Source organism: Melospiza melodia, chromosome 15 (assembly GCF_035770615.1).
Source record: "Melospiza melodia melodia isolate bMelMel2 chromosome 15, bMelMel2.pri, whole genome shotgun sequence".
Classification (NCBI taxonomy): Eukaryota; Metazoa; Chordata; class Aves; order Passeriformes; family Passerellidae; genus Melospiza; species Melospiza melodia.
In genome coordinates, this window is record NC_086208.1 from 14597524 (window position 1) to 14623365 (window position 25842).

At 46.8% G+C, this 25842-nt stretch overlaps 1 protein-coding gene and 1 long non-coding RNA gene across 2 annotated transcripts in view; one reads left to right on the forward strand and one right to left on the reverse strand.

Annotated features, from left to right (window-relative positions):
• LOC134425339 (uncharacterized) overlaps positions 1–1392 on the reverse strand; it is a 45433-nt gene extending 44041 nt beyond the window's left edge. Inside the window, exon 1 of the long non-coding RNA XR_010029636.1 lies at positions 1319–1392. This is a non-coding gene — a long non-coding RNA (uncharacterized LOC134425339). The remainder of the gene's footprint in view (positions 1–1318) is intronic.
• Positions 1142–25842, forward strand: part of SLCO3A1 (solute carrier organic anion transporter family member 3A1) — a 140702-nt gene continuing 116001 nt past the window's right edge. The window contains exons 1-2 of the mRNA XM_063169893.1: positions 1142–1321; positions 24187–24652. Coding sequence (XP_063025963.1) covers positions 1148–1321; positions 24187–24652 — 640 coding nt within the window. The 5' untranslated portion in view covers positions 1142–1147. The remainder of the gene's footprint in view (positions 1322–24186; positions 24653–25842) is intronic.

Sequence of the window (25842 nt, forward strand, 5' to 3'; positions counted from 1 at the left end):
TTTGAAAATGAAATTTAGGACGCAAATCATGGGGTATTTCTGAAAAACGTAACCTGTGTTTCCACAAAAATTCTTCCTCTCAAAGGCCATGGGTATCCCAGTACTAAATGAAAATGAAATATAGGATGCTAGTCATGGGGTATTTCTGAAAAGGGTAACCGGCGTCTTCACAAAAAATTCTTCCTCTCGAAGGCCATGAGCATCCCAGTACTAAATGAATCGTGGATTTAAAGTTCCATATAACTTGGAGTTTAATAACACAAGGAAGTAGAACAGCAGCCCCCAGTGTGGATCCAGAAATGAACAAGAAAAGTGCATCTCAAGAGTGAAACAGATCAGGTTTTGCAATTACACCGACAAGGAATGCGATCTGTAATAGTAGAAGTGAAGATTAGTGGTTTTTTAAGAGAAGACATCTCCTGAAATTAGAACTCGAGGTGGGGCTGACCACAAAGGGCACCACGGATGGCAGGTGCCAGGCGCACCAAGCACGGCCAAGCCTGGCGCACATGGCAGCGGCGGTGCGACGCAAGTCACCTCCAGCCTCACTTCTTCTAACATTTAATCTTTGTGGCGCCTCCGTTTCCCTTTGCGAAGGGGCTCCTAAAACCGAATGGAACAGGGGATACACACCGGCACGGAGCCGGCCGGGAGGATGAGGGGGCATCCTGCCCTCCACCTGCGGGCAGAGCCCGCGCAGCCGGCGCCGTGCGGGAGCATCACCGCTCGCTCCGCCGTCCGGAGCGCGGGGCAGGGGCGGCGGGCCCGCAGCCCGGGACGGGGACGGGAACGGGGACGGGAACGGGGCCGCCCCGCCCGCCGCGGAGCCGCCGCCAGCCCCGGCCCCAGCCCCAGCCCCAGCCCCTCGCGTTCCCCGCCCCTCGCCGGCGGGGACGCGGATTCGGCCTGCGCGGAGCCGGCGGAGAGAGGGAGCGCGGCCGGGCGAGGGGAGGGGAGAAGCGAGGAGGCGGCGGCGGAGGCGGCGGCGAGCTGGCCATGGCAGCAGCCCGCGGGCGGAGAGGCAGCCGCGGGTTGCCGCTGTGATTGGCACCCCGAGGAGGAGGAGGAGGCGGAGGAGGAGGAGGAAGGCGCGGAGCAGCCGCGGGGCCCGCCATCCCGCGGCGGCGGAGCGGCGGTGCCCGGGAGGATGCCGGGGAAGCGGGGCTCGGCGGGCGGCGGCGGCGGCAGCGAGCTCCCGGGGGCCGGCGCGCCGCGGCAGCGCAGGCGGCGGAGGAAGGTCTCCTGCTTCTCCAGCATCCAGCTCTTCCTGGTGTCCGAGTGCGCCCTGATGCTGGCCCAGGGCACGGTGGGAGCCTACCTGGTGAGTGCGGCGGAGCGCGGGGGAAGTTTCCGCGGCTCTGCGGGCAGCCCCCAGCCCGGGGGGGTCAGGGCAGCCCGGCGTTGGGCGGCTGAAATGACTCAGCAGCGCCCAGGGGTCACCCACCCGCTGCCGCCCAACTTGTGCGGCCGCTCCGCGGGACTCCCGAGCGCCCGGAGCGCGGCCGTGCCCGGGCAGCGCCGGCACCAGCGCGGGCTGCCCGGGCACCCGGCTCCAGCGCCAGCCTTCCCGCTTCGCGCTCAATAAATACCGGCACAAGCCAGCGGGGCATTTATTTCGTGCCTCCCGCGTTACCGCTTTCCCTCATCCTCTTAAGTGATGCGGCGGTGCGAAGCGCAGCAGCCCCGAAAGTCTCGGTGTTGGGCGCAGAACAATCCAAATAAGACTTTAGTACTAAATCTGCATAGTGAGATGTGGTGTCAGAGGCAGAAGTGTAGTAGAAGAGTTGGGAAGATGTCCATACGGCTGTGCTTGTGCCTTGAAGTGTACAGCCTGTGGAAATGTTCTGCTTCCAGCAGATGTAAGTGTATAGTTGATTTAAATTTCTTAAAATAGCTTGCTGGATTTGAGAATTATAGTTTCCATGGAAAAGAAATGTATTCGTAATCTCTGAGGCTTTTTGAGGCCATACACATAATATATTCTACAGTAAATGTAAGAACTCTGCATTTGGTACTTGTATTCAGCATTTAGCATTGCTTCTTTCACATGCTCAAAACTACTTATGCAAATGTGTACTGAACGTGATCTATAATTTTTCAAGGTATGTGACTAAACTAACCATGGTTAATATTCCCTCTTAATATGAAATGGAAATTAGAATTCATCTCCATATAATAAAACAGAAGTTTAGTTTGAAACATAGTTGTAATTCCAAAGGAAACTGCACCACATCTGATGAGATAAATTCAGCAGCTCTATACCCTAGGTGAGTATATATGGATATAACTTAATTTGTAGGAGCCTGACAGGAACACGCCTGCTTTATGTGAGTAACACCTTAGCAAGTAAATATATTGTTTCCGATGAGCTGCTTGCAAAATGAGCTGTTAGTGTGAATGAGTGTAGGATAATCCTTCCTCAAAGTAATAGCCAGGGAAGAGCCCACGGGTGATGTCACCCGGTGGGCACCGGTGTGCCAGGAATGCATGGATCTGCTGGAGGGATGTATATCAGCACGCTTGGCTGGGGTGTTGGAGCGTAGGATCGGCAGCATCAGTCCCCAGTGTGGCATTTCCCTCAAACTCCTTTGCATTGCTCACTCCTCGCCAGTTTCGCGTTTCTTTTCCCGTTTTCCCCAACTCCTGGGGCGTGCTTTGTGTTTCACACAGCCCAGCCTCGAATCAGCCTCGCAGAGCTCTGCGATTCCCAGAGCCCTCCCTCCTCCCTGATGAGATAAATTCAGCAGCTCTCTGCCTGCTCTCTGTTTTCTCCAGCTCTGTGTCCTGAGCTCCATGGCCAGCAGGATCCACAGGCAGTAACAGGGAACTGGGCAGTGGGGGGAAAGGAAAATAAAAGCAAACTTAAACTCAAAACAATCCCTAGCATGCATAAGCAGTGGCCCAGCTGCACTGGGCAAGTGTTCCTCTGTTCCCTGTATAATTTTTCTGCCGTCATTGCAAATACCACGATGCTCTTCATACAATGAGCAGATGCAAATGTGGAATTGTCATTGGAGGGTGAATCTGTGCTTGAAGCCAATCTGCCCAGCACTGTGCTTACAGGTGCTGCAGGGGAGCGAGAGCAGCAGCATCTTTGATGCTTGCTGGAAAGCACGGAGCACTTAATGGTTTTTGCAGACCGAGTGTCCCGTGGGGCCAGGTGCTGTTCTCAGGTGCTGCCGTGGGGTGGAATCAGGGGAGGCACTGCAGAGTTGCCCAGGTGTAGCTGTAAGTGGATTTTCATTTGCTCGGGCTCCTGGGACCGGCGGGGCTCGGTGGTGGCTGCTGGGCTGCTCCCCGAGGGACAAATTAGCAGGCGAGAGAGACAAAGTGGAGAGCAAACAGCAGGGCAGGCAAAGAGGGAGATGCTGCACACGACAGGCACAGTGTATAGTTCTGGGCAGTTGAATAAACTACTAATTTTAGCCTGTCAGCAGTGAGGGAGTTCTGTATTGTAGTTCTGCTTTCTTTGGCCGCATGTGTGACTTTCCCTAGTTATTTGTAACTCAGGAAGAGAAACCTTTTTTTTTTGCCTTATACGGTGACAAGTTGGTTTCCTCAGATTCTGTCTGAGGGAGACCATGAGGGCAGAAACTCAGCTTGTTAAGAAAACAAGCCAGGGGCTTGGCTTTTCAGGAGTGATTGAAGAGCTCAGTTTGGATTGGGCTTGGCTTTCATGTCAGTACATTTAGAAGTGGCTATTGTTACTTCTTTTTAGAGTTGTAAAAAACCTCCCCTTTTCCATGTTCACAGTGCAATAGACTAGCAGCAACCACTTGCATATATATACAAAGTATACATTCATTCATTATGTGGTTTTTAAGCAAGGATCATTCACTTTTATTTGTTCATAAAACATTCTGCTTGCCAACAGGGCTTTATAAATAATAAATGCTGATAAAAATCTATATAAAGTCCAATTCTTTTCCCACAGAACTCAGCAGTGAAAATACCCCAGGATGCCAGCAGTAGATGTCTGTGTTTAAATAGTGCAGTGTCTCTGAGGTTCTTCTTGTGAAGTTTTAGGGAGTATTTGATCAATGTCACGTTCCAAAATATTTGTCTATTATTATGCTTGCTGTTTGCAAAATGCACATGTTCCAAAATTACTCGGTGCCATATCCTGCATAGTTTATGCAAATACAAGCCTGCGCTGCTGCTTTAATTTCTGGGGCTGCTGAATACACCCTATTATTTGCATATTCGTGTAAGGTTTTGTGTACACATTTATTTGGCTTCATCTAATTACTCCTGCGTGCTTTTGGAAACTTGAATTTCCCAGCAACTGCAGTGGCAGTGGGGAAAATGCTGCTTGTAGTCTGCAGGCGTCCCTGCTGCAGAAGTTACTCAGGGTTTTTGCAGCAACTTTTAAGCAGCCCAGCCGATTCCCACCTGCAGTTGCTCTCCTGCAGCGTTGGGCAGTGGATTAAAGAGCTGAGGGTGGCTGGTGCAGATGGCATGAGGAGGGGAGGGCTGGAGCCTCTGTTCTCCAGCTGGAGCCCTGTGCCTCTCGGGTGGATGCAGCAGTGTGATCAGTCATGCCAGCCGCGCAGCGATGGGGGTTTCGATAAGGCTGATTCACATACCTTGGCAACACTTTGCTGCCTGTCTGCCTCCCTCCCTCCCCGTGAATTCCTACATGCTCTGTATTTGGGAATATTTTTGCCGGTAATAACGTTCCAAGCGCTCCTGACGGTTCATCTCTGAGGCATTTCATCACCCTGCCAGTCAGATCTTGTGCCTAGCCAGTGGTGAAATCATTGCTTGAGCAGAAGGCAAGGAGCTCTCTCTTTGACAGCCACAGTTTGTGGAGCAGGAGTGCAGTTTAATTTCTCTCCCTGGCCTTTAGCCTCAGCTCACTCTGGTTCAAACTGACCTAGTTGCAAGCATCCAACATCTGCCAAAGTCATGGGCTCCTTTAGATAAAGGGCAATGCATATGGGAAGCACGTTGGGAACCAGCTCTGTGGTGTGCTCTGGGGAGCTGTTTTTACAGAGCTTTACTGAGCTGTCTCTGTTTGCTACAGCTCTGAATGCAGCTATTCATGTGTTTTATCAAGTGATAGAGGATGACTGGCCTGAGCATGGGATGGAAAGGAAAATAATTGGTCCCTCCCAAGGAGGGTGCATTGGTGTTTGCGTGGGAATGAATGCCAAATTGTTTCTTGTTTTGCTGAATGAAAACTTTTGAGCCGTGCTTAACTTCCTAGGGAGAGCTTTGCCCATGCAGCAGTGTTTGACTGCAGCCTGAGAAAACCCTCTTAACTAAGTGTCTGCAGTAAAATTAGTGCTGTGTGACTCCAGGTGAGTGTGTGTGCGTATGTGGTCTCAGACAGGCTCCTTCTGTGCGGGTTTATTGCTGCTGGGGTTTGAGATATCAATGAAAATCCTGAAATTCCATCTTCAGGAAAAAGATAAGTATCAAAGATAAATACAGAATTTAATGACCAAAGGGTTCCTGGTGGAACAAACAGAAGTAGGGGCCCTGTGTGATGGACAGCTGGGAACTGAGGGGTTAACAGCAGAATTTGGCTCTTGGATTTTTTTAAATTGTTTTGCTCTCGCATATTAAATATAACAAGCACAATATTGTATTCTGTGGTGCAGACCTGATCAAACCCTCCTTGGAATCTGGCAAGATCTACATGGAGGATGTCATTAAAGTCAGTTTGGGGAGTGCTGCAGTGCTTCAGAGCTTTCTGTTGTCCTTGGTGCTGCACAATAGAACTTGCCTCTGTGTATTTGCAGTGTGAATGGATGGGATGGGACAAGTGTCACAGGTGGGGAAACTGAGGCAGAGATTAAGAGCTTGATTCTGTCTCTGAAGCTGTTGATAAAACGTTTGATTGGTTGGCAGCAGCAGAGCCTGAATGGCCTAGGCATGGGCAGACTTAACTACAAAAGTAGTTTTTCCTTTTTAATTTACTATTGTTTTTAATAAAGTATTTGTTTCTCTAGAATAAGAATCAGCTTGAAAATATTGCTGCCTTTTTTTCCTCTCCATTCTCAGCCGTGCTGAGTAATAAATTAGCTGTAATATTCATAATTTATTTGTCACTGGGGTAGTTAAAGGGGAAGAAACCCATGGAGTGAAAAATAAACGTTTTAGTGGGGATGAGTATTGCCAAGCATTGGCTGGTTATTGCTTACCGTTCATTTTCCCTTAATATATCTTTGCTGGCAGTGTTATTTCTGGAAAGTTGTTTCTAGTGTGCCTTTCCCATTAGAGAATATTGTCTGTTCTGCAGCTGAGTTGCACAGAAAGTTATTCTAAACTAGCTCTTTTGACTACATTCATATTTCTTCTCAAAGTAGCCTTCTGATTTTTTTTTTTGGGTCTTTTACTGCAGGATGGAGCAGAAACCAGATCCAGCTCTGGGTCCTGATGCTTTCAGGCTCATGTGGGGTGTGAGTCGGAGTGTGGCATGGACACATTAACATAAAAACTTCAATAAAGTTATAGAAACAAATTCCAATCCTAGTGTGGATTTTTGATTATCAAAACTTGTAACAGGCATTTATGTGTTGATTAGGAGAAAGGGGTTTTTTATCTGCTACCAATAGGTGAAAAGGTGTAGTGGTAACATGCTTATCTCTGATACTATCTATTATGTGCAACTTACAACCGGATGTCTTCTTGGTTAAATCCATTTAAAGGCAAAATGCACTTGATGGCTGAATATAAAATCATTGATTTTAGTGTTTTTTAGATTTTTTTAGCAGAAAGTTTGGGAGTTCTTCAATTTCTCTGTACGGGCCAAGTGATGTTTGTAGGCTCTGAAAGAAGGAACAGTTAGAAATGCTGTGGTCCACTGTAAAACCAATGTCCCGTTTCTTCTGGCCAGCCTTCACTTCCAGAACCCCTCTAGCTCTTGCAGGGTGCCTGTGTGACAGGCTCTGTGTGGTTTACACACTCTGCAGTGCTTACACACTGTGGTTTACACACTCTGCAGTGTTCCTGCGGCTGAGGTTTAAAGGGGTCTAGAGTCAGAGCAGAGAATGCCCTGCTCTGAAGGGCTGTGCCATTCGTGCTTGGGAATTTCATGCAGTGTGACTCTTTTAGTGGTCCTGTAGCCCTGTCCCAGAGAGGGCTCAGTGGAACTGTGATCCCTCCCCTTCTCTGCAAGGCAGAGCAGATACTCCCTGCTACCCAAAAAGGGATGTCTGTCAGGTTTGCATGGGTTTATGGGTTTTTGTGTCCTTTACTTTCAGGATATTGTAAAGGACCAAAATCCAACTTCTGTCCTGCTACAGCAGTGCACATTTATTGCTTCAGAAGGGTTATTCTGCAATTCATCAAGAAGAATTTGTCCTCTGTGTATTATAATCCTTGTAGACTGCTTGGTCTCCTGCTGTTCCTTCACAGGAAGATCAAACAATGGCAAGCTGTTCAGTGGGTGAGGTTGCACCTTGGATGAATTAGTGTGGCTTTGTCTCCTGATCAGCACCAGATGAAACCACAAGTGTTGTATTTTAAGCATCATCCAAAAGAGTTTAAATAAACGTGATAGTACTTTGTGTAGTAACTCCTTTAAGTACTCCAGTGAAGTTTGGAAGACTTAATTTTCCCTATTGCGCAGGAAAATGGGCCACTGATTTTGATTTACAAGGCTTCATTATAGCTCTGCAGCAAAACCAGGACTGGAACCCCAAGAGTCCTGTCTCCAGGTCACCTTGGAACAGGCACTAGAAGCTCTGTCTCTTTGCAGATAGGCAGTGCAAAGCAAACAGTGGTGCCTGCTCCAGGAGCAGATTTCACACTGCCCTGCTCTGTGTGCTGTCAGTAGGATCAGGAGTGATGGCACGCTGTTGGGGAAGCTCCTGCAGTGTCTGTCATTCCTCCCATCCATGCTGGGAGGGCTCTGCCCTGTTATGGGAAGCATTCTGTGGTGTTCAGAGAGGTGATCCTGCATCCAAGCTGTTTCTGTTTGAGAGGAGGGGGAGAAGGAATGTTCTTTTTCCCAGATGTTTAGCAGGGTAAGCAGTCCTAATCATACAGAGGTGAAAACTTAGAGCACAGGTCTGGATCTGCCTCTCCTCCCTCAGCAAACTAGGAGACTCCTCAGAACTAAAATCAGATTTTCTAAGTTCTCCAGTTAGCAAATTTTTTTCCCCAGTCTTATTCTTAATTTGATGTGCTTCAGCATTTTGCCACCTGAGTATTCCTTGCTGAAGTGAGGCAGGCAGCCCTCCTGCTATTGCACAGTGCCCACCGTATTGAAGTTGAAAATCCTTTACTGAGCTTCTGTTGCAGCAGTGCCTGAACCCAGTCAGTTATTTTAGATGACTGGAGTGTGAAAGCAAAATATTTATTTCTGGTTTGCTGGAATGTTTATCATCATTGTTATTTTCAAGAAGAAAAGGAATGTGCTTTGGTTTCTGTTTTTCCCCTCTGTTGCCTCTCCCTTCATGGTAGCCTTTCCAAACCTCACCAAGCAGCCAGATGATTTCTCTGTATTTTTTTAACACCATGTTGGTGTCTGCAGCTATCACTTGGATGGTTTCTGCATGTTTGCAGGCACAGTGGCTCTTAGATAAGTGGCTATGAGAGCTGGTGTGGGGGCACAGGAGTTGTTATTTCATGCTGCATCTGTTTCCTGGGCAAGGATTACTGGAATTGGCTTATTTTTAATATTAAAGTATCCTTTTGAAACACTTACCGTGCTGTTCTCCGGTGTAATTCATAATTCCTTAGTTTACTGGAAGTGGAAAAAGACTTAAAATTTAGTTTTGTGGTGATCCATCAAATGACAGTGAAGTTTTTGACAGAACCTGGATAATTCAGTTGTATTGAGGTCTTCATGACTCACCCACTTTTTGTAGCAACTATAGCAGGGGTTTTTTTTGGTGCTTTGATGTTTGCATCCAAATCCAACATTGTCTTTAGTTATTTGGTTTTTTTGTTTGTTTTTTTTAAGGCAACTACAAACTCTGTTATAAGGAAACTGAAAGAAAGTTCGGCTGCTGAGATGTGTGGTGTGGGTGTGGAAGAATACAGAAACCTTTCAAAAATGTTTCACTTTTCATTTTCAGAGATGAACAGTGGTATATTTGTGGCATACTTTTTTTTTTGTCTCCCACTGGAAGAATTCTGGCTGAATTGAAATCAGCGTTGAGTTTGGGTCAATATAGAAGAAACAGCCTTGAAATGTGTGTTGTTTAGGGTGATACCTAACATTTTAATGCCTGGAGAACTGCATGAAACAATGTGGAATTGCTTTGCACTGGAGGGTGACAGGTAGTGGTGCCCTCTGCATTCCTAAAACAGAGGAATTACTCTATGAATTTATGTTTAAGGTGAAAAGGAAGTATTTTTCCTGGAGTCTTCTTGGAATATGTGTTAGATGGAGCACCTATGTTCAAACAGAGCAGAGCCAGAGGATTGCAGTGTTTGTGATAGATAAATAGTGTTTGCCATGGCAGGACAGAGTTCTGAGTGTTCTGTAGTTTCAGATTTGTTTCATCCCTTTAATCCTCCAAAGGAATAACAGGGAGTGAGAAAACATCATAACTTAATAGTTTTGCAGGCTGTCCTGTTAAACAATGAATGGTATTTGTTTTCTCTGGTGGAACTTTACCAGGAAGGGCTGCAGAAAGATTGTCTGGAGTTCTTGTTCTTTTATTTCTGAAAAGGAGGATATGAAATAGTTGCTACCTCTTTCCACTTCTCAGCTTCATGCAAACATGGTTTGGCACATTTGCTTGGGAGTGTTTTGGTGCTGGAATGGACTAAACCTCACACTTTAACTTGAAAGGAATCTCTGAAGGAAGGTGCAGGAGGACTGGCATGTGCATTGCTTGGGACAGTAGCAGGGCAGGTCCCTGTATCTCTGAAAAACGCCAGATGTGCCTTTCTGCACTGAGAAATGCCAAGAGAGAAGAGGGCAAGCATCTAAAACTTTCCAAGAGAGAAGTTAAAACACTGACTGAAAGGAAATTATTTTGAAAAACATGAAAGGGGAATGCCCCCAGTGGTGTCCTGGTGCTTCTTGTGCCCTGCTAATGAGTTTCATCTGCTGGAAACATGCTCACTTCTCATCCTGACATGGTCTGAGTGTTACATGATAATGCATTGAGTTGCCATGTTAGGCATGGATCCTTTGTTACCCAGTAATTTGGAAACAGAAAAATAACAGTATATAACTAAGGTTTGATTTTTAAAGAGGAGAAGCTTAAGACTTGCAGTTTTTCAACCCTACAGCTTGCTTCTCATCATCTCACTGAGCTGCAGGAGGAGCTGTAATTGTTGTGATTTAGGAAAGCCATTTTCTCCAAGTTATTCTTCAAGCTTTTACTCTTTTCTTGTTAAAGGGTGTCCACCTTGCTTGGTGACATGTTATGGTGTGTTAACCTTGGTCTGCAGCCAGATCACCACCCAGCTTCTCTCTCACTCCCTCATCAACACAGTGGGGGCAGAAAATGAGGTGAAAAAGCTTGTAGGTTGAGATAAAGCAATTACTGTCAGAGATAAAACAGACTTGACCTGGGAAAATTAACTTTCATTGCCCATTAAAATAGATCTTTATGTTTTAAACAAAGACAAAAATTACAAAAACCCCACCATATCCCCCCAACCCAACCTTTTTTTTCCCCCCTAGGCTCTCTGGGAGTCTCTGTCAGATGCTCACTGTGCTCTGCTGGGAGAGCATCACCATGAAGTAAACCATTAATCATGTTTGGGCACTGAAATGATCTTTGCAGAAATGTTGGTTTCCACGGGGTAAATGGTTTCCCTTATGCTTGGGTCCTGTCTGCACTTGGTGATCAGTCACTGGTTTTTGTGGTGTCCCAATGAGCAGCAAGGTTCAGCCCAAGGAGAAGCATGTCTGTGTGACTAAAGCATGGTGGTGTTCTTTCTGTCCTGCAGGCATTGTCCGTAAAATGTGATTTTTGTGGGAGTTACCCCTCCCATAGCCTATGCCAAATGCTCTGGCTTGTGACAGGGACAGTGCTGGGCATACAGGCCCTTTATGAGAAATAGTGGGCAGTGTTTTTAGGGCTTACCAGCAAAGGAAAACTGTGGGTTTTGTTTTTGTCCTGTCCAGCGTACAGGGCCGAGAGTGGTTAATTACAATGGGCCTTTCAGGCTCTGCATGAGATGCACGCTGTGTTTGCTGCTGCCTATAGCTAGTTGTGATGCAGGTCCCCATGTCTGAGGGCAGTGCAGCTGCTGGCTGCGGGACAGGAGCTCCAGCTGAAGGGATGCCTTGTCCTGGGGTGCTTGTTTGTGAAGGGCAGGGATGGCTGTTTGGGTGATCCATCCTGCACACGGATGGTCTCATCCAAGGTGCTCAGTGCAAGGAATGCCCACTAAGCCCAGCTGTGTTCCTGCAGGAACTGCCTTGTGTTCTCCAGCTTTGGTCCAAAGGAGGGTGCTTGGACCACAGGTTTCTACTTTTGATATCAAAATGTGATATTAAAACCACATGGGTGCTTGAGCCCCATGGCCTTGAGCCCAAGGGTCACAAGGTGCCAATCTAGGTTGGGTTTTGGGTTTTGTTAGTTCTCTTTCTACAGTCTGTGATATTTTGTGAGGCTGTTCACAGGGGTCTCAGGTTGAGGGAAGAGACAAGAATCTTGACTCCATGTTTCTGAAGGCTTGATTTATTATTTTATGATATATATTGCATTAAAACTGTACTAAAAGAATAGAAGAAAAGATTTCATCAGAAAACTGGCTAAGAATAGAGTAAGAAAGAATGATAACAAAAGCTTCTGTCTCAGACTCTCTGTCCGAGCTAGCTAAGCTGTGATTGGCCATTAATTAGAAACAACCAACGTGGGCCAATCACAGATGCACCTGTTGCATTCCACAGCAGCAGAAAATCAATGTTTACATTTTGTTCCTGAGGCCTCTCAGCTTCTCAGGAGGAAAAATCTTAAAAACCAGATTTTTCATAAAAGATGTCTGCGACAATATTTAATACTGTTAAAAATTGTAACTCAAGGGAGCTGCTGGGGGTTACTGAAAAGCTTTCCCACAGTCTTTGGGATTCAAACCTACCAGCTTCAGAGAGCTTGAGAGCAAAGGCTGAAAGGATTCAAGTGTTCCATGGAGCTAGATAAACCGTGCACTTCCATGAGTTAATTCACTTAATTGAGGCCTCTTCTGCATTGACAGATCTCTGTGTGAATGAGTGGATTCCAAAATCAGCTTGGGGGTTATTTGATGGCTACTGAAGTTTAGCCACACTAGCAAGCCGTGTGCTAGAGGCACAGTTTTGTGGGTTTGCTGTGTCATTTGGCACAACTGCACAAGCTTTCTCAGAACTGCACAGAAGTTCAGGGTTTTCCATGGATTAGGATGCATCAAGGCTTCTCTGTTGCACTTAATCTCAGTTTTTGCTCTTTCTTAGCAAGAAGGCAGAAGTTTCAAATATCTTCTTGCTGTTTCTTGTGGAAGCATTCGAGCCTTATGGTGTAGCCTCCCTTATTTTATTTTAATGGCATTTATCGATTTGAATTATTCAGTTTAGTTCTATGCTGGACAAGCTTTTTGCCAGAATTTTTATTTTGCCTTCTTATTTAAATCGATCCCTAATGAATTGCTGTAGTTGTAAGATCCCCAATGAATTACTGTAGTTGTATATAATGGCTCTTGGGAAATACTGGATGCAGTCTCTAGAATTCAGATCTGTGTGTGTTCAGATTGCAAACTTTTGAAGTCTATCCCTGAACAGTGCCCAGGGTCCCTTGTTGTTATCTAAATTTTCCAGATACTCCCACATTAATAGATTGCACCTCTGGTATCTATGGGCAGCCATCCAGTGAGCAATTGGTTAGCAGGGTAAAAACTGGGAGGTAAATCTGGATGCAGAGTTCTTTCTGGGATTTGGTATGAGGTTCTATGGTCTAAGTTTTTTCTCCTACAATGTTTCCAGCTCAATACTTCTGTATTTCCATGTTCAAACTGATGTACTTTGAGTTGGTATTACAGTTTGGGGGAGTGCTTGGCCAAAATGGACAAAAAAGTTCATACTTTGCCACAAGCTATTTGCAGGTCTTCTGGTTTAGCTTTAACCAGGCCTTTAGACATGAATGGATGTGTTACTCCAATACTTGTACTCAAGTTACTGTTGACCAAGTCTTTATGGATTCCTGTTAGGCATCACACTGAGGTTTCCAGGAATGGGATCTTTAAGAGGTGCACAGAACTTTGCTACACTGGAAGTGCAAATGAAACTAAAATGGCATTTGATTCTTTTTTCCTTTATCTTCCTCCTGTACCTCATAGTGCATAGATTCAGACACTTTCAATTTGATTCTCAGCATCCTGATTGCGTTCACAACTCTTGGTATCCAGACAGTGTCACAGAATATTAGGTTCATGGAGTGTTTCCAGGAGTCCTGTCACTGTGAATTTCCCTGACCTCCTTCTCACCCTCACTATTCAGGCAAGTAGGAGATAAGTTGCTGTTCCTCCATCATTTAGATTCCTCTGAACCAATACTGGTGAGGTATATTCTGGTGATGGTGGCAGCTTGGCAGGAACAGAGGAACATTCTTGCCACATCTGGATAATGTTTTCAAGCCAAGCTCTTCCTTTGCAACTGGCTGTCCTGACCTGTCATGTCCAAACTGACTCCCTTCATCAGTCCAGACTAATATTTGTGCCCAGAGAAATCTGGATTTATTCACATTTGGACAATGTGACATGTGGCAGACTTGGGAGAGGACAGCTTAGGCAATGGGGTAGCTCTTGTTAGCTAAGGAACAGCTACTATTTGTATTTTGTGGTGAAGGTGCAGACCAGGCATGCTTGGGCTCATTTCCTGGCTTTATCTGGGACATTTCTAGGTTTTGGGCTTTCTCTCTCAATCAGCAAATGTGCTAGCTGTGTTATTGTCAGGTTCTATGGTCATCTTGTGTAGGATGATGGGCATGAGCTGCTCCAGTGATGGTAACTGGGATGAAAGAGTGCCCCGTGCTTGTGCCTTGAACAAGGTCTCCTGCAGTTATCATAACAGGCTGAACTAAATTAATTAATGGGCTAGTGATTTTGTGCTATCCTACCTGTGATGATGCAGCCTTGTTGCTGAATGGCATCCCTGTTTCCTTCACACCTGCCTGAAGTGTCAGGGCTGAAATGTTTAGCCTTTTGCTCTTTGAGGCTTCACTGGAAAAGAATGCTTGGGGCTGCTTTACTCACCCTTTGGTAAGTGATGGATTTTAAAAGAGCCTGAGGGTATTATTTTCAAGGATGTTTTCTGAGCCATACTGTCATTGACAGAAGTGACTTACTCCAAGTGTCTCTTTGAAAATGGGGCTCCTGTTCCAAAGCCACTGAAGTGCTTTTGAAAAATACCCTTCCCTGTTACTGACTGCAGTGCACTGTCTCAGTGGTGTCCAGCTTTCTCTAAAGCAGGGCAAAATTAGAGTCTAAGTGTTATGTGCCTGGCTAATAAACTGCATTGTAATTAGTACCTTGGGGAGGCAGGAACCAGGGAGAAGCTGAGTATAAAGAGAATTAACTTCATGTAGAAGCTGTCTGCAAAGGATGAGTGAAGAACTGGAAGGAGATGAAAACATGGGATTTGAAATGGCTGTGGAGGTTGAGAGAACCCAGATTGGAAAAGTTCAAGCAGAGAAGAGAGAGCACTCATGTTGGCTGCAGTAACCATTAGTTAGTGGATGTCCCTGCTTTGTGTTGAATGCTGAATCCCAAACCATTCCCACTCTCTAGTCCCTGGATGATGGATTCCTCCCAGAATTTGCCGTATCATTAGGAGCATTGATCCTCTATGGGAACCCCTCTCCTGTTGTGCTTTGGCTCTTGTCAGACTCTGATAGATAAATAGAAGAGGTGAGAAGTTCTGTTTTCCTTGTGTGTGCTCATTAAAGTTTTTCAGGCTCTGGTGATTCTGCTGTAGATAGATTTAAGATCACCTTCAAGCTGTGACTTGCCTGCTTACACCATGGCCCTCCTTGCTCACCCTTTAGTGGGGAGCTTGGCAGCAGCCAGCACGTGGCTCCTGTTTGTACCCTTGGCACTGCACAGAGACAAGGTGAAAGGAGCAATGAGTGCCTTGTGAGCAGCCTGGGAGGAGGGTGTTAGTTAGCAAACAAGCAGGATGACAGGGACAGTGCTTGTGTGGGTGCAGGGTGTGAGCTGGGGATCAGCAAGCGGCACATGTGGTTCTGGGGCAAGCTTGGGGTGTTGCTGGTTAGGTGCTGGAGAGACCTCAATTCCACGAGCACAAGTGTAATTCAGTATTTCTTTTATGGGTTGTCCACAAGTGCTGTGGAATGGCACGTTGCAATGTGGCCATTTTGTTGTTTCCCTTTTAAATGGCTTCCTCTGTCCCAAAGCTTACTAAATTAAAGCATTTGATGCACTGCTTGATGGGAAAAGCCTCAAACTTCTCCCTAAGCTGAGTTCCCATTTGCTGCAGCCAGGCATCCTTTTTGCTGGATAGGGATAGAGCAGGAGAGATATCAGCAGAGCCAGAGCAGAAGAGGAGAAAAGTCGTAGGACTTGTCAGAAAAGCTCCTCTCCCAGTATACAGCCTTTATATAATCACTGCTGTCCTCCAACCGTGAAAACTGAATCCAGCTTCCTTCAGAGCTTTTATTAATGCTGCCTCAGAGTGTCCTGCCCGTGTCACTTCTGCCCTGGTTCATGCCTGGCAGCTGGGAATGCTCCAGCAGCCAGCTCCACAGCCTTGCTTCTTCATCTGCACTGTGGCACAGCTCAGGTGCACCCTTAGCCCCGAGTTCAGCTCCTGGTCATAAATTTAAGCTAACATGAAGCCCTATGTGTGACTGATTCCCTGGGCATTATGGTTTCTGTGTTATAGTAGGAAGCCTTCTCTGCAGGCAGGGAAGTGTTGTGTTAGGAAGTGTTTTGTGGGATGAACAAGCAAACCTGCATTCAGTTGTGGAGGTGGGGAAGGGAGGGCGTTGCAGTGTGACAGCTTGGGATTGTGCCTCTCCACTGGTAGTACATGGGATGCTATATAGGAAGGGTTTTTTCCCTGTTAGGAATCTTCCAGCAACATGAATTCCATCTCCTCCTCTCAGCTGGAGCCCAGCATGATGGTGCCCAGTTTGCAGAGCTCCAGACCTGCATTCAGTTGTGGAGGTGGAGAAGGGAGGGTGTTGCAGTGTGACAGCTTGGGATTGTGCCTCTCCAGTGGTAGTACACAGTCTATGGGATGCTACATAGGAAGGGTTTTGTCCTGTAAAGAATCTTCCAGTGACATGAAATTCATCTTCTCTCAGCTGGAGCCCAGCATGATGGTGCCCAGTTTGCAGAGCTCCTGACCCATGTATGAATCTTGCTGCCAGTTCTGTATGTGGCCAGGAGTGCTGCAGGAACCTACATTTAAATTTTACACTTTGAATTCCTCTTCATCTGGCTTTCCACACCTACTTGCTGCCCATGGAGAAAAAAAAAAAAAATCCATCTCTGAATGTGTCAAAAGATGTTCCAGCAGCTTTCCCTTGGCTGTTTGCTGCCCCTGCTCACCAGCCCCTGTTGCTGTGCATTTATTCCACATGGAATTCTTCATCCTCCAGGTCTGAAATGTGCCAGCAGCACTGTTCTGTGCTACAGTTTTTAAAGCATGCAGAAATGCAGCTACAGGGTTGAGGTTTGTGCCTCTTTGCATGTTTATGATGTGTTATTTCGCTGCCAGGGAAGATGACATAACATTTAAAAATAAGCAAGGAATCAAATACCTACTGGCTTTGTTGTAAGTGTGCTACTCAAGGAAAGTTTGTGCTAAAAATGGATTCTGGCACTGGGTGATTTTATGTAGATACCTTGTCAGGGACTAAAATACCACCTGCTTTCGCTCAGTGAGGTCAGTGTTGAGCAGGAGACGTGGGGGCAGAAAGTTTGTGTGGACACTAAGTCAATGGTTGTGATTATAATATCACTGTAGGTTGCGGCTTAAAAAGGTTAAAAAGTAGATTTTGGCTGTGGTGTGCATCTCTGTCAGAGCAACAGAAAAGCCTTTCAAGTTCTGCTGAGGCAGTTCTGTGTGGCCTGGCTCTGTACCTGGCTCTGCTCTGAGCTCCTGGTGAGTCAGGCTGACTCTCCACCATGGATGTGAGGGGGTAGCTGCAAACAACACCCCAGTGATCTTTGTGCTCACGCTGCTGTAAATGGGGCGCTGCGCCCTCCCTTGCTCGGGGAGCTGGGAAAGGGGTCAGCCCATTGTGTCCCGTGCAGGATCTGCAGGAAGCCAGTGAGGGAGGTACTGACAGCCCTGCCTGCCTTGCTGCTTGCTGCAGTGGGTGCCTGGGTTAGGGGTGAGGGTTTTGTACAGCGTGTTTGGACCCCAGTTCCACTAGAGTAGTGGAAAGTGCACGTTTACCTTTGAGAGGCGCGTGGCTTTTTTCTATTTTGGAACAAATTGTGGTTTTTTGATATATCAGCTTCCGACCAAAACAGGATATGTTCCATGGGTGCTGAGTACTCTCTGCTCTGTTTTCAGTGTGCAACAGCCTGGAGCATCTCTGTGTTTGTGGCACAGCTGTGAAACCCTGCCAAAGGTGCCCAGGTACACTTGCTTTGTGCCCTGTGTGTTGGCCAAGGGCCAGGGGCAGAGGATGCTGTGGTTGCTGAAATGTGGTGAGGAGATGCACAGTGGGCTACAGGAGATGACAGGAAGGTTTTCTGCTTGATGCCAGAGAGAAGAAGGTTGCCAAAAACGTGTGCCTTGCCTCAGCTAGGAGTGTGATGTGCTTTTTCACTTGCTGCATTGTGCAATACCCTCTCTCTTCTCAGGCCCTGAAAATCCTGACGTGTGATGAATTTGGACTGTGTCAGTAACCTCAGAGCTGGTCACTAGAATATAAAATGAATTTTTCACACCAATGAGGCACAGATCCAATCTGCAAACTCCTCATGGCACCAGTACAGTAACTTGCAGATTTGTCGAGTGCTGGCCTAGAAACGGCACAGGCACATGCAGCAAGAGCCAAGCTAATAACACCCTACTTCCAGCAGGGGTTCAGCTATGGCATCTATTATCCCTGTCATGTGAATGCAGATTTCTATGCAGAGATGATTTCCGGACCTTGAGCAGAGCCAGCTTGGGTGTGTCCATATCAGCACATTTTTTTGCTTTCCTTTATGTACGTGTGCCCAAAGCCAGCACAGGTGTTGGCATCTGCAGTGGAAATGTATTTTAAGTTTTGACTGATTGTGCTGGACCAGGAAAGGTCTTCAACAGCCTGAGACAGGTGATCCTGATGCCCTCACCACTTTGGTGGGGTGAGGAGTAGCAAGAAGAGCTGTTGCCTGGGTTTGGACAAAGGGTATTAAACTTGTTGCTCTCTTCCCACCATGCGATGGAGAAGGAGTGTGCAGAATGCCAAGGACGTGGCTGCCTTTTTAAAAAGTTTGGCTCAGCCACAAGTGATCTATGTAGTGCTGGAGTTGTGGAGCAGGAAGATGTCAGAGCAGAGGATCAGCATCATTCCCTTTGAAGCCTGAGCCTGGTGGCTGTGGAAGGAGGGTGACCCAGCCCTGGGGACCAGCTCTACACAAGGAGAGTTGTTCAGACTCTCTTAGTGATGGGATCACGTCTGCCCCATCCTGCACAGCTGCTGGAAGAGAGGATGAGGTGACACCTGAAGAGGTGGGTGGAGGCACCTGGAAGGAGTGGCACTTCTGGCATGGTCCCTTTGGCTCTGTAAGGAACCCTGTGTTTCCCAGCTCTGTAATGGAGACTGCATTTGTTTTCCTTTGGGAACGTAGTTGCCAGGCAATTATTTTACACCCCGTAGCACTGCAGACATGTCTCTTCAAGTCCAATCTCTTACCACATAACTGAGAAAATGTATTTTACATTAAAAAGGAGCCTTCTGAAAAAGCCCTTCAGGCATAAAGTCAATGTGTTTTCTATATATAACCCAGTATTATTAATACAATGAACTTAACTGGAGACTCTGTGGGTGAATGACTTGATCATTGGAGAGACGAACAATATGATATTCATTTTCAATGTACTGTGGCTCTGCCTCCATAATGGTGCTCCCAGCCTTCAGTTCATTTCTTAGTGATAAAGTGGGCCAATAGGGTGAAGCAGGTCTGTGGATTGTATTTTTGCTGAGCACTAATATAAAATAAACAGCCTATAGAGAAAACAAATTTACTTTGGTTCAGAAAGGCCGAGCTCTGTAGATTCGGGACAGGCAGGGATGATGAATGTGAGCATGTATTACTGAAATAAGTCCAGAATGGCATGGCATAAGCTTCCCTGGATTTAGTTACAAAAGTTGCAATACAAATTGCTTTGGCTGGATAATTTTAAGGTGGTGATTGATTATTTCTTTTTTTTTTCCTTTGATGTGGGTCATTTATCACCGTGTGCGTTACGTGAGACATTTTCCTTTTTCAATCATTGAAGAGTGTTTTAGAGTGTTGTTAGGAGGCCCCTTCAGCCCAGGCCTGTTTGATGTCAGTCATCTGATCCAAACCTGTGTGTGCAGCCTGCTGTGGCTCAGTAAGGGGAGACAGTGCAAGCATGCTACAAGTTTTAATCGCTTCTAGCTCCTGTATGTTGCAGTGTGATCACAGAAAGCCACCAGGCTGGGTTACATGGTCTTTTCTAGATGCCCAGCCTGCTTTCTGCATGAGCAAGGTGTGCAGGTGCCAAGCTGGTGTCGTTTTCAGTGGTCCATTGGCTGTTCTGGTGTAGAGCCAGTCTGGAGGAGCAGGAACCTGTGGAGTAGCAGCAGCCACACAGCTGATGTGTCTCAGAGCTGCATCTCAGTGGAGCTGCTGTCAGAAATGGAGTGGGAGATGTCTGGGGTGGGTGAAATGGGAGCCATGCAAGAGGCAGCAAAGCTGGCTCAACAGAAGGCTGAGTCCAGTGCTGCAGTTAAAGACTGGCTGGTCAGAGCCCCAGTGACCTGCTGAGGGACAGATGTGAGCACAGATGTGCACAGATGTGAGATAAGGGTGGCAGGCAGGCACACTGCCATGGGAAGCTGCAGTTCCAGTGCTGTTCCCATTTTCCTGGGTGGATAGAGCGCTGGCCCTGCCTCTGTCCTTGTGCCTGATCTGGACCTGTCTGTTCCTGTGGGTGGTTTCACACCAATGACTTCTTGGGCTCAGACTGCATCATCTGCTCCACCTTGTCTGCATGAGTTTTGCTGGGTGCTGTCTTTGCTTCCTGGAAAAAGCTTTTTTTTAACTAAATCCCCTCTTATTCGATTCTTCCCATCCCTGGCTGAGCAGCTGTGTGAGCTGACAGGAGTCAGGAAGCAGCAGCCTCACAGCTGTGGGCTCCTGGTGCTTCCCTGCTATATTTGAGCAGGAGTTTGTCCATCTGAAGCTGCTGTGAGGCTGCCCCATCCCATGGCCCACATCCCTGCTCTCAAACAGCATCCACGTGGGCTGTGCTCTGGAGTGACTGACCTGGCATCAGCACACAGGGACTTTTTATAATCCTCACAGCCTTTCCGCATGACATCAGTATTTTACAGGGACCTGTGGTGTTTTTTACAAGATTTTATGTAACTCTGGATAAACAGAGTTTGTGTCTGTGAGTGGTGATGGCTGGTCTGCTGGGGAACAGGACTGTGAAAAGAAATACAGGCAATGCAGTGTGTTTATCCCACAGTTACAAGGGCACTGGGAACATCCCACACAGAAACGACAAGTTCAGTCAGGCTAAACCTTACATACAGAAAGTCCCATAAAAGTGGAGCATGGAGGGTGGGGAGATGATTTTAGCCATGGGCAGGGGTTTATTTTGCATAAATGCAGGTAACATCTGTGCTGTGCTATTGCTGATTTTGTAGTTGGTCTTTGTAAGGTCACAGCCAATGTCACAGTAAGAGTTTGGGCTGTGCTGTCCAGGCTGCAACCATCCTGGATAAAATGCAGTTGTGTTCTTGTTGTTCTCTGGCTAAGAATCTGCATGTTGACAGTTTATTTCCCAGCCTTATTTTTATTTTTGGAATTTTTTTTTCCCCTCTCACTGTGACTGTCAGTTTTGGAGGCTATTCTGCTGATGCTGGTCTCAGCATTTTGTACTTGGATGCTATTTTCTTCTGGATGCTCAAGGCTGCTATGATGGATTTGTTCTTTCACCATAGCCCCTTTCATCATAACCCACTTAGCACTGGGTAGCAGTGCTGCAGCCAGAAGGAGCAGACTGGGAAATGCAGTGTGGTCTGGCCAGAGGAATAAGGAGAACTGCCAGCTTTTATCAAGAGAGTTGGAATTTGCCCTGTGTTGTTGTCCTCCTCCTGCCTTTGTTTCAGTCTTTTCCTCAAAGTAAAGCAGGAAAGTATTAGGGAATGGTGAGAGAAAAGTATTAGGGGATGGTGAGGCTCTTTTTCTCTCCTGTGAGTGGATTAGTGTTTGTAAAAAGGAAAAGAATGGCTGAAGTCCCACAGAAATAGGAGTGGAATGAGAATTGGGACTCTGGTTTTAGTTCCCTGGTTTGTCACTAGTTTACTGTATCTGTCATGTGAATTGCACCTGGAAATGGTGCAGTTTTCTGTATCTGAAATCCAGCTGTCCAAAATCTGACCCTTTTGAGATCTGGCACCCACATGTATCTAAACACCATCCTGCTTTCTAGCCACTTGTATATATGTATGATAAAAGCCTAAAATGAGGCAGCCAGGTCGAAATGTGGGAGGCTTCCAAAGCTAGTTAATACCAGTTGGCCTTGGGAAATCACTTCTGTTGGCTTTCAATCTTCCAGCCTAAATTATTCCATCAGAAATTAATTTTGTTGACTGCACTTGTCTCATTAATAGTTGGCTCTCTACCTCAGTTTACACAGCTGTAATGAGCAATCATGAGTTTCCCATCCAGGTACAGCTCAGAAATGAGCACCACAGACATAATTTTGCATGCTCAGAGTTATATATTGATCTTGGAGAGATTCCCCAGTCTGTCAGAGTTGGTGTTCACGGGACCCCAGCGCCAGCCCTGTTAGACCACACCTTGCAATAAAACCATGGATGATAGATCCTTATCCATGGTGGAAGGTTTGGAACTATAGATGGTCTTTAAGGTCTTTGCAATCCAAACTATTCTGTGCTTGTCTCTGCCATGGGTGCCTGCTGGATCTGCCTGTGGCTGTGGGATGTTTGTATCCCCCTCCTTGTCATGCCTTGCTCTGGGAACACCAGCATGAGGTTTCACAGCAGTGTCTGTGCTCTCCTGCTCAGCTCCCACAGAGAGAGGGCTGGGAGCAGCAGTGTCCCTTAGAATGTGAGCTCCAGCCCTGCCAAGGCCACTGGAGCAGGACAGGCTGTGCTGTCCCCTCTCTCAGAGGACACCCTGGTCCCTCGTGAGTCACGGGGCTGTTCCATCCCAACAGAGACCTGCACCTGGTGCTGCAGGCACAGTGGTGATCTCCTCTCCACTGACACACACACCTGGCTCTGGCATGGGAGGAATTACTGCTCTGGCACTGCCTTGATTCATAGGATTTGATTTTTAGGTTTCTTTCTCCTTGCCTTCCTCAGCTCTTTAGTCGGGGAGGGTTACACTGGTGGCAGTATAAAATGAGAGCTGCCTGTATGAGAAGAGGGCTGGATTTTCAGAAAACATTAACACAGCCCAGTTTTGGAGATCTGACTTGGACATCACAGTCAGGTTTGGGAGCTTTTGCTTATGCAAAGCAGCAGAAGTGGGTTGTTTCCATTTTCCATGTTGTTGCCAGTGGGGCTGTCTTTGTCCAACTGTGCCCTGGTGTACCCTGGCAGAGGCAAACTGCCCCCGGAGAAGAACTGCTGTCAGAATCCTTTAAAGTCGGTCAGGCAGGCTCCTGCTTCGAGAGGTTTATCAGCAAAGATTTTCAGTGCCTCCAGTGGGAGGCTATTTTTATTCTATCCAGGGGCTACCTTCTGCTCTGAGGTCTTTATCGCATTTTTTTTTGGAATCGAGAAACCTGCCTCTTTTAAGACAACCTTAAATACCTTCATCTTTTGCAGTCCAAAAAACTAGATAGTTTTTTATTCAAGGTAAAAGTTTTTGGCATTTCTGTGACACATTCAAGATTTCTTTTGTTGCTTTTTTACTGTAGAAGAGGGACACTGCTGTAGACATGAGAATACTCTGTTTTCTCCATTGAGCAGAGCTGACGGCAAGTGGGGTACTTAATAGTTCATCATTCATACTCTGATCAGTCTGCTTGACTGTTGCAGGAAATCCACTGCACCATGTAATCAAGATTGGAAGAGCTCTCCAGAGATGATCTTGTTCATTTTCCTGCCCCATGGCAAGATCTGTCATACCTGTGTCTTTCCTGACCTGTGTTCTCTTAAGACCTCTGCAGCCTTTCCAGGCAACATATTTCCGTGCCTCACAATCCCTACCAGTAAAATCTGGTTTCTCCCCACCTTGTATCTAACCTGAATCATCTCTGCTGCAGATTAAACTTGTCACTTCTTGTCCCATCCATTTTGAATTCAAAGAACAGGTCATTCCTTCTTGCAGCAATGTTAAATATTTGAAGACTATTCATGTGCTTCTCTCTTCCTAGTGTTAAATACCCACAATTTGTTAAATCATCCCTTCTTCATGGTGGATTTAAATCTTCTATGTAAACCTTAATTGGCCTGTCTTCTCAAAAATACTCTGTGACAATCCCAGTCATTAACTAATCCACAAACAGTTTAAACCCTTTGATCAGCATTTTATTTATATACTTGAGTAAAAGCATTCAATGCCAGCTAAACTGCCTGTTTGTACATCACTGTCTCTGATAGCCTTGTGCTGGTGTGCAGGCAAAGAACCTGCAGGGTTTTCTGCTGCTCCCTAACTGCATTTCATTCCAAGGGAAAGGTTGGGTGCCTGGCAGGGTGTGAAGCTCAGCGTGGTTTGTGCCTTGGTTCTGTGGGACAGTGCCCCGTGAAGGTTGTGTGCCTTCAAAACAGAAAGGGAGCCCAGAGACAGAATCATGGAATCGTGGGTGTCTGCAGGCATCCAAAATACACACTGATGGGCACGGGAATTCGGAAGTGACATGTGCTCAGACAGGTGGTAGGCTGTGAAATGTCACTTGGTATTAGGGCCTTCTGGCGCGGCTGTGTTTGAACAGTCAGGTCATGCTTGGAGCTCAGCAACTGTACTTTGACTTGGATGTCCTTGATGGGTATGGTTTCAGCTCCAAGGAAAAGTCAGGGAAATCTGTATTTTAGCAGTACATATGGGGGAAGAATGGAAGGCATGGAATGTAATTCCCTCTGGATTTCTCTGTTGTAGGTGAGTGTTTTAACCACCTTGGAGCGGCGGTTCAACCTGCAGAGCGCCGACGTGGGCGTCATCGCCAGCAGCTTCGAGATTGGCAACCTGGCCCTCATCCTCTTCGTCAGCTACTTTGGGGCCCGAGGACACCGGCCACGCTTGATAGGATGTGGAGGGATAGTCATGGCCTTGGGTGCCCTCCTTTCTGCCTTGCCCGAGTTTCTCACCCACCAGTACGAGTACGAGTCGGGGGAGATCCGCTGGGGAGCCGAAGGGAGGGATGTGTGTGCTGTCAACGGGTCCAGCAGCGATGAGGGACCAGACCCGGACCTTATCTGCAGGAATAGGACTGCCACCAACATGATGTACTTGCTGCTCATCGGGGCACAGGTTCTCCTGGGCATTGGTGCTACCCCTGTCCAGCCCCTGGGAGTTTCCTACATCGATGACCACGTGAGGCGGAAAGATTCCTCCCTGTACATAGGTAAGGCTCTCTGAATTTCTCCTCCTGGAAGGCTTTCCTTGTGGGCTGGCATCTGGCTCTTCTTGCCTGTTTGATGCCAGTGGAAGTGCCTCAAGGCCTCTTCTCCATGTGCTGCTGGGCTGTGAAAGTGACTTGGCATGGGTGTCTCCATCAAGCAGCAGGGGAGCACAGTAGTGCTTGCTTGTGTTGTAGCAGTGGTAAAGGTTGACAGCTGTGATGATTGGGCAGATGCTCATTCCTTCTCTTGTGTTTGCCCAGATTGCTTTAAGTTCTTATATTGATGGCTCGTGGCTCAGTTTTAGCTGAAGAATTTTCAAGTGGTGTGTGTGATGATGGTTGACTTTTTTATTTTGGTTTTTTTTCCCCCACACGATACCCTAGTTCTCATCCTGTTCCAAAGCATCTGAGTGATCACTGCACTGTGAGGAGACTGAGAGGACACACGTGTTGTCACTACCACTGTCACGTTTTAGCAAGGAAGTGCCAGTTACAGAGTGGGTGCTGTGGCCCAGGATGCTGTGGCAGGACCCTTGATAATGTGATCCCTGTAACGGAATGGGATGTGGAAACTGGTGAGGTCTATTTTCAGATACAGTGAGCCTCAAGTAGAACTCATGGTGCTGGTGATCATGTTGCAAAATTCTTTCATATGGTTATGCTGTGAAATTTGCCTTTGATTCCCCAGGGAAGCATCTCAGTTATTGGGGTAAAGTGCTTGTGGGTGCTGCTTGAGCAGTAGTTGCCCCTCCCAGCAGGTTTAAAGAGGATGTTGTTGGTGAAGTTTTCTTTGAAAAAATGTACCAGCTTGGCACATTCCTCTTTCTGCAGGATTTGTCACTAGGTGAGCTGCTCCAATGGAATAAATCAGTGGAGTGTGTGCTGCCATTGTTGGTATAATCCTGATAACCAAAAGTGTGCACTTGTCCCATCATCCCCACCTTGGTGTGACTTTCAGCTGAATGGGTGATCCTTTTCCTGTTTGGGTTTTTTTCCCAAAGACATTTTTATCAAGTTTCCAAGCTGAGTGTGGCCATTGAGGGCACAGCTGAGCATTCCTGCTGACTTTCAGAGTGCTTTTTAATGTCCTGGGTAGTGCAGAAGCCTGGTGGAAGGTCACTGCATAGCGTGGCACTCATGGATGTATTGCTGCTTCACTCAGAGCTTCGTCTGTGTATTCAAAACATGTCCCT